The sequence below is a fragment of the Condylura cristata genome, unplaced genomic scaffold (genome assembly GCF_000260355.1).
Source record: "Condylura cristata isolate star-nosed mole 26May11 unplaced genomic scaffold, ConCri1.0 scaffold00014, whole genome shotgun sequence".
NCBI classification, from domain to species: domain Eukaryota; kingdom Metazoa; phylum Chordata; class Mammalia; order Eulipotyphla; family Talpidae; genus Condylura; species Condylura cristata.
Window position 1 is genome coordinate 51508135 of NW_004567115.1, and position 8404 is coordinate 51516538.

Sequence of the window (8404 nt, forward strand, 5' to 3'; positions counted from 1 at the left end):
CGCAGCGCCCCACCAGCTGCCACGTGCTCCGGAGTCACGTAGACGCCGTGAAAGCACGACTCCCTGCCCGCCCGCTCCCGGGAGCCCCATTCTGCTCCCCGTCTCCCTAAACCCCCCGGCAGACCGCGGCATGTTCTCATAGCCCGCGCCACAAGGCCAGGATCTTTGCCATGTTTACGTTCGGTTCGGTATTTTCTTAAATTTTCTTCACTTGTAACCTGCTTCATGAGAAATGAAAATATCGCAAAAATAAATGTTGATCGTGGCTGACCAACCAGCGATTTTAAAGCTGTGGAGTAACGGAGACGCAGCAGCCGCAGGTATACAGCCTCGATTTCTCAGTATTTACTCGGGGAAAGTCTCGTCACCATCCACCACCCCACTTCGCCACTATTTTCCCTGCAGGAGAATCCACTAGACTGGCTCAGCAGCTCCCGTGTGAAGGGTTATTAGCCGCCTGCCGAGAGCCAGCCCGGGTCACTTGTTTTATACTGGACGTCCGTGGCTTTGTGTCTCCTTCACGCGCTCACCCCCCGCCCCGGCTTCCTCCACCGCTGGCCTCCCCCTAGCGGCTCTCTGGACCCTTGAAGTCATTTAAAGATGTGTTTGTTGATGATTACGGAGCTGGGATACAAGCCAGAGGAACAGCAGGGAGACAGGAGGGTCTGCTGCGCCCTGTGGGTCCCCTCGGGGCGGGGATCGAACGCTCACTGACGTGGCTGCGGCCGGCTTGCAGCCTGCGTCCTGACCCGCTGCGCCACCGGGGAGGCCTGAAGTCCGTGTTTTTAAGACCCCTCACTGGGCAGGGCCTCCGCCTCCGGTGGCACAGCCCCGCACGTGCCAGGGTACTGGTGCCCAGCGCCGCTTCATCCCCAGCTCAAGGTGGAGGCTCCGCGACCCCAGGCTGCTTTCTTCTGCCTGGACTCCCCGGGCCTCTCGGCGCGCAGGCCAGCCCCTTCTCGCCCCCAGAGTGCCCACTGCACGCTGTCCTCCACGATCCCCCACCCCACCCCAGGTCCTCCAGGCCCAGCCCCTCCCAAAGCCTGTCCACTGCACGGCTGCCCCAGCGGCCCTGCGCCCGGGCAAAGTGCTCTGCTTGCTGAGCTCACCGGGCCAGGGCTCCCGCGCCTCCCGCCAGCGCCGAGCCCGGGAAAGGCCAGAGCCGACGGTCAGTGGGTCCTTACAAGCCGGTGACCGGAGTCAGCCGCTCCGGGCCTCTCTGCGACTGTTCTTCCTGCTGTGACCTGGGCTGCCCCTTCCAGGCCTTCCCAGTCTACGGCGTATTACCAGGGAGCGTGATGCCTGTGCGCCGAAGCACCTGACAGCGTAAGTCACGGCTGGGACCGTCGGGGCTCACAGGTCTGGCGGTGCCAGGCGTCCTTGGGGTGTGGCTCCCCGTTGTCCGGCTGCCGGCAGCCGGCTGTGTCTGGGAAGTGAAAGCGGAAGCCTCCGCTCCATGGCGTGCCCTGCTCCTCATTCTCGGTCCTGACGGGGTGACACCAACATGGGTGAGAGACTGTGGGGGTGACTTTGGCGGCTTTTATCTTGATGTTGACGTTGCTTTCTCCCTCCCAGACTTGCCTGGCCATGTCTGACCCTTTTCCATGGGTGCCCACCGGAAGGTGCTCTAGACTGTGGCGGCTCTCAGGCCTCGCTTTGGCCAATCCTTTTTGGGTGGACTTTTAGCCATGAGGGGGACGGGTCACTCTTTGTCTTCTCCGTATTGCACACTTACTGATTAACGTTCCTTCCATGAAAGGTCTTATAGATATGCTTTGTCTTAATGTGATAGGTGGCAGAACCTATATGAAGTGGGTGGCTCGGGGGGTCCTGGGGTGCCCCTGCCCTGTAACAGTTAGAGGAAAGGGCAGTGTCCAGCTCAGAGAAGAAGCTACTCCCGAGAACAGGATCTCCACTGCCCAGTCTATGAAGGGCTTTTTGGGGAGCAGAGTTAGGTACCCGCCGTGAGCTGCCCCCGAAGCAGGCAGGCAGCCTTCCCTCAAGCCGCAGGAGCAGGAGGTCACAGCTGAGCTGTCTGGACCTGGTGTCCTGCTGCTGGTGGACCCCCCCCCCACTTTGCTGGTCAGAGCCTGGGGAGCCCATGCCAGACAGCAGCATGGCAGAGGGGTGTTGCCTGGTGGGTGGCAGGTGGCACCCATGCTCCTGCCTGGCTCCCAGTCTAAGGGCGCCTTTCCAGAAGTTTCTCCACCTTGATGAAAAGTAACAACGGACTGCCACTTGGCTTGCTTTGGCTGGGGAGAGAAAGAACATTCCATGCATGCTTTTAATATTAAGAACGAAGAACAGGAAATATTATGTTCAATAAACATAATAAGTCATAATAATAAAGATATTTTGGCTGCACACGATGCCAGGAAAAGAGAAAAAAGGGGAAAAGATGAAGAAAAGTTGGGGAACATGATGGCAGCAAAGGAGAAGGCAGGGAGGGAGGTAAGTGGGGGAGAAGCGGGGTCTTGGGGAGGCACAGACGGGGCACTTCTTTCTCACCGCCCCCAGCGTGATGCGTACCCGGGCTATTGCGGGGGGCTCCTTGTTTAACTTGGAGTTCACGTTTATCAAAGACATGCGCGCATTTTAAATAACCTTTTTGAAAAGTCCAGTCATTCTCCAAAGCTTTTCTAAAGGCAGCAGATCACTAACCGCTCCTTTCCACCCCCGCATTCAGCCTTTCTGCTGTGACTTTTTGTAATTTTTCACTTCTAACTAGCAAAGTGACACCTGACTCCAGCCCCACCTGTGCGTCGTCCACCCCCACGCTGGGGTGTTGCACCGTTTTACCGTTTTATCTCCCCTCCCAGTGCAGACTGTTGTGCAAGCGCTACCCAGGCCCCGGCCCATGGTGTGGTTTTTCCACGACAGTCTATTTTCTCTGGAGTTAGGCCTCGCCTGATGTTACTCTGCGCAGCCTCTATTTACCACTAGTTCTTCTCCAAACTCGTGATAATCTCCTTAGTCTCAATGGGCTGTTAAAAGTGTATTGTATGTTCCTTGTTTTTAGACTAACGCGTTCAAACACTTGAGGATACGTTCAAACACTTGAGGATACAGACATGCCTTTCTTGTAAAAATCAAACAGTAGAGAAGTGCACAGAGTAAAAACTCCCCCTCCCTCCCTTCCTTCTCTCCTCCCATCATCACTGCTCTGCGTCTGATGAGTTTCTTTCTAGGCATGTCCCTCATTTACCTATGCATCTGTGGACTTGGAGAAATACATGGTCAACTTTGGGGGTTTTAGTTTTCCCATGAGTGGAGATGTAGCCTGCAGTTCTCTGGTTTCACTCTACAGTGTGTCTCAGTTGTATTTTCCTGCCAGCTCACGTGCCATGTAATCACGTCACATTGTTCTTTTTTATACCTGCATAGTATTCTCTAGTAGGGGTTTGCAGAATTCATTTTCTCTTGAATCTATCGCCTCAAGGAAAACAGCTACCAGTATTTGTTGCCAGTGATAATTAGCTTTTGAGGGGAAAGTTGGAATTCTGTAAGGCCATGAGCTCAAGCCTTCTCCGATGAGCGTGGTGGAGATATTACCTACACGCCTTTGTGTTCGTGCATAAAGAAATGCATCACTGTCCAGAAGACCCGCTTAAATCACTGAACAAATATTTTTAACATGATCAGTGCTTCAAGCCTTAAAACCATGCCATCGGCATAGCATCTGTGCTAGGTGGGAGGTAGGAAATGTATTTTTTTAAGATTTTATTTATTTATTTGTGCACACAGAACTGGGGTAGAGGCCAGAGGTGCAGGGTGGTGAGAGGATTCACCAGAGACAGAGCGGGGCGCAGAACAGGCAGATCGACAAAGTGCCCTGTTGAGGGGAGCAGCGGACGGGACAGGAGCGATCTGCTGTGATTGTGGATCACCTCGGGGCGGGGATCGAGCTTGCACTGAGCAACCACGGCTGGGCTTAGCTTCTCAGTGCAGTGCTCCAACCCGCTGCGCCGCCAGGGAGGGCCCCAGGAAATGTATTTTAATGGGAGGGGACATAAAAAAGTTCACCAGTCCCACCAACTGTACACTGCAAGTAACCTTAAAGAAATTACCATTCGCCAAGATTGTACCAGCAAAGAGGGACCTCCAGAGGTGATGGGGTAGGTTGTGAGCACTGTGTTCTAACTGCGTGTTTGGGTGAGGCCGGCTTTCCTATCTATCAACCAAAATGACACGGCCACAGATTGAATGCAGAAACAGGTCATCCAGCTGTCTTCTAGAAGGCCGGAGACTTGCAAAGAGTGTAAAGTAACATCACACTTCTCCATCACATTTTTTTGGAAGCTAGTTCTTTGTAATAAAAATGTATTATTTATGTTCACATGTAACGGGTTATTTTACTTTTAAATGAACTGGTAGAGCTTTCGAACGGTCTCAGCTTTCATTTTGGAGACAGCAAATGCCAATAGGCGTCACCCCATAAGCAAAAGCTCGTTAGGTTGTTAATCACTTTCAACCGCCCCTTGAGGTTGAAGAGCTCGAGAAGAGTCCCCCTCACTGACCTCCTGAGAAGAGATAAAGCCAAAACTCTCGCCTGGCTCTCAAAGCCTGCACGTCCCAAGTCTGCCGCCCTTCCCACAAGCCTCATCAAAATAGGAAATACAATTATGTCCCTACAACTTGATTTTGCAATGGTTCCCCCCTCCCCCCGCCCCACATCTTTGGGAATGTTTAGATAATTGTCTTTGGTGAAGCATCATTTTCTTGTCCTGAAAGTTCTAGAGCTCCTTTGGGGATTCCAGATGACTCGCTTTGGCTGCAGGAGATGAAAAAAAAAAAAACCCCAAAACAAAAAAATCACGTGCTCAGCACTCAGCTGACGCCAGAAGGAACAAGAGATTGAATTTTATAAACTAAAGCCCATCCAGTGGGGAGAGGTTCTTTATTAGGTTTTCAAAAATAGGAGTCATTCCGATTCTCTGGCCGCAGGCTTGTTTTTCATCCGCTCGAGGTTAAGCCCCAAGAGTTGAGTTGCTGCTTGGGGGCCGCCTTGCGGGGGGACATTCTCACGAGGAAGTCCTGCATGGCCCTCCGCAACGCAGCGTTCTCGGCCACCTCCCTCAGGCTCCGGTGCAGCTTGTCCATCTCCTTGAATTCGCTTTTGAAGTCTGTAGAAGAGCAGAAAAAAGGGTAGAAGTGAATATCCTTTTCAGAAATGTCCCCAGACAACAAGCCCGGGCGGCGGCAGCGGCCTGGGTCACTTGTCCCAGCGGGGCGCTGCCATGGCCCGAGAGTCCGAAAGTGCTCACGGGTCCCTCTGGTTCGGCTTATCTCCGCCTGCGAGTCATCCTCAGGCGAAACGCAGACTGCCCCCGGAAAGGCCTGGGGCGTCTCTGGTTCTCACAGGGCCCCCAGAGGAGGGACAGGGCGCACCGCGGGAGCCCTTCCTGAGTCGCTCCCCCACCGCCGGCCCCCGCCAGCACCCCCGTGCCAGGGCCCTGCTGTTTGGCAGCTGGGGTTCTTAGCCCGCGCTCTGCAATTAAATTGCAACCTTGTGAGGGCTATTTTTATATGTCAGTTTGTCTGGGCCCCAGGGCCCCAGTAAAAGATCAAAATTATTCTGGACGTTTCCATGCCTATATCTGTGGGTTGCCCTTCCCAGTGCGGTGGGCCTTGTCCAATCAGGCGACGATTGGCAGAGAACAACGGCGGAGAAGCTGGTCTCCCCGGAGCAGCAGCAGGCGCCGGCAGGCTGCCTTGGGCTCGCCCTGTCCACGGCGCGCTGCTGTGGGACTTGAACCGCGACTCCTTCCTGAATGTCCAGCCATGGCCTCCCCCACACATCTGGGACTTGCCGCATGTCCTCAAGGTCAAGTGCTGATTCCTTAAAATAAGTCTCTGCAGGACCCCTCTGGAGGGCCCAAGGTAACAGGGCTCTGGGAAAGAGCCCTCCAGCTGACCTGGGGCTCGGCTCTGGCACTGTTCCCCGGTGCCTCTCCAGCCCCCTGGGCTCTGTATGTCCCACGCTGTGCCTCAGACCCACCGCCTGAGCCTGGCCAGCAACGGCTTTCTGGCCAGGAGGGGCGTGAGGCCCCTGGCCGCTGCCTCGCCCTCCGTCTGCAAGCTCACCCCAACCACCCAGTGCCTCTCCAGTCCTGTCTGCCCTCGAGGTCCCTCTGAACCCAGCGTCCATCAGCCGCCCCTTGTCCAGCCCCGAATGGCCGTGTCCTGACGGCTAGAGTGACATCCGGCCGGGGTGCTCAGTGGGCTCGACTCGCCGCTCCCCGGGGCGCTCCTCGGCCCCCTCCGCCTCCGCCTGCCCCTCTCTGCCTTCCCAGACGTGCGCCCCTCGGGCGCCCACGCAGCTTGCTTGCCGCCCTGCTTGCCGCCCGCCACGCGGGCGCACGAGGCTGGACGCTCCACGGAAGCAGAGCTCCGTCTGGGCTGGTCCCTGCTGCTGCGTCCTCAACGCCCACGCCACTGCCTGGCACCCAGGGGCGCCTGACCTCACCTCGGGGTGGACCATGCCCCGACTGCTGAGATCTACATCCGCGCGTCGTGTCGGGCCAGCCGGGTCGGACCGCAGGGACTGTCCGCCCTGCGGCGCCCGGCGAGTGTCCCCCACAGAGTGCGTGTTTGCGCCGCAGTGAGCAAGGCCACCGGGGGCTCTGGGGCCAGCTCCGGGCGTGTCTTCCGTCCGTGCCCGGGACAGCGGAAGACATCGGGCTTTGCAGCAGCAGACACTGGTGTCGCTCGTGGGAGGACCTCGGGGAAGGAGCGAGTCCAAGCACTGCAGCTGTGCAAACGTGACACTGATCGGGGACCCCAGACCCCCGCGCAGTGCCGCCTGCGTCGGCAGACAAGGCGCCTGCGTCGGCAGACAAGGCGCCTGCGTCGGCAGACAAGGCGCCTGCGTCGGCAGACAAGGCGCCTGCGTCGGCAGACAAGGCGCCTGCGTGAGACCGCAGGGCGGGTGCGGATTCAGTCTGCTGCTTTCCAGTCCCGGGGGCACGTCCGAGCCCTGCTCCTGCGGTAGCGGAAAGGCGCGGCAGGGTCCCCCTCGCGGGCCGGGGGCCGGGTGACCGGAGGGGAGCACAGAGCCCAGCCTCGGGCGGATGGCCACCGCGGCCCGGCCCCGCCCTGGACCTCCTCCCCCACGTGAGGCCTCTAAGCGCAGCGGGAGCAGCTCGGCGCGGGTGTCCCCTTACCTGCCAGCTCCTTGTAGAGGCCGTCCCCCTGGGACGAAGCGAGGGTCAGCATGGTGGCGATGCTGCCCTTCACCCTCTCCGTGATCCCGTTCTGTGGACAGAGGACAGTCTGCCGTCAGGAGGGCCGGCCCAGGGACGGCGCTGTGGAGCGAGCCCGGCCCGCCCAGCCAGGCAGCGCCCTCACGGCCGCCCAGCTCCCCGCCCGTCCGCGGGCGGCCACTCCAGACAGACCGGACACCCACGAGCCCCCGCCAAGCAGTGTGGGGCCCCCCGTGTCTCTGCCCCACTTCCCGCCTCGCCAGGCCCGTGGGGGCTGGACCCCGTGACTGACGCGCAGGCCTGGAGGCAGGGAGCTGGGGCCACCGCCCTGGCCAGTCATGCCGGGTACTCGCCGCCGCCCCCACAAGCATCCGGGGAGCACCCCTGCCGGCCGCACCTGACGCGCTCCTCCCGCTGCCTGGGAGGGTCCCTGTGCCGCGGCCGTCCTGGCAGCTAATCCACCTCCCCTCTCCTGGGGTGTCTGGGCTCCCTGGGAGACACCCGAGTCCTCCCTGCGGCCCCAGAGAGCCTGGCTTTGCGCCTCCTGACTGCCAGACTTAGGCTTCTCTCCAACACAAGCTCATCAGCACCAGCCGCCCAAACCCCGGGGGCCCAACCCCCCCTGTGCCGGGGTGGGGCGCGTGGGCTCGCCAGGGCCAGGCGCCCGCAGCAGGTCTACACTGTCCCGCTCATGCTTTCTAGACGAGCTGCTTTCTCGGGCAACTTAGGGCCGACTGCCATGTGTCCGCTGGGGGCTGCGGCTGTCACGCTGGGTCATTTTCTGCCTGTATCTGTAGACAGAAGCTAACCTGCTTGCAGCAAATGAGGGGCCTTGTACCCCCTTCCAAGCGATCTGATCCCCGGCTTCACATGCGGAGAAAGCACTCGAGGAGGCCGGGGAAGCGGGGGGAAACGGGGGAGCAGAAGCGGGTGGGAGGTTTCAGGGAGAGGCTGGCTCAGAGGCGTCACGGGTGGCAGCTTGCTGGGCGCTGAGCAGGCTGGGAGCGGGTCAGCAAGGCCAGGGTGGAGGCGGAAGGATCCGGAAACACACGCGGCCGCGGCGGGGGGTGCCCACAGTGCTTGCTTGGACGATGACAGAGAATGGATGGGACTGGGGCGGGCGCAGGCCACGGGCTGAGAGAGCGGCTGGAGGGAACCTAGGGCCGGGCCTCAGAGAGAGACAGGCCGAGCCCACCTCTGCC

The 8404-nt window shown here is 59.1% G+C and overlaps 1 protein-coding gene across 1 annotated transcript in view; it reads right to left on the reverse strand.

Moving 5' to 3' along the window:
- The window catches only part of NUGGC (nuclear GTPase, germinal center associated), a 36151-nt gene that overhangs the window by 2301 nt on the left and 25446 nt on the right, over nt 1–8404 (reverse strand). Inside the window, exons 15-17 of the mRNA XM_004682533.1 lie at nt 7164–7254; nt 4991–5123; nt 1358–1485 (exon numbers count right to left, since the gene is read on the reverse strand). Coding sequence (XP_004682590.1) covers nt 1358–1485; nt 4991–5123; nt 7164–7254 — 352 coding nt within the window. The remainder of the gene's footprint in view (nt 1–1357; nt 1486–4990; nt 5124–7163; nt 7255–8404) is intronic.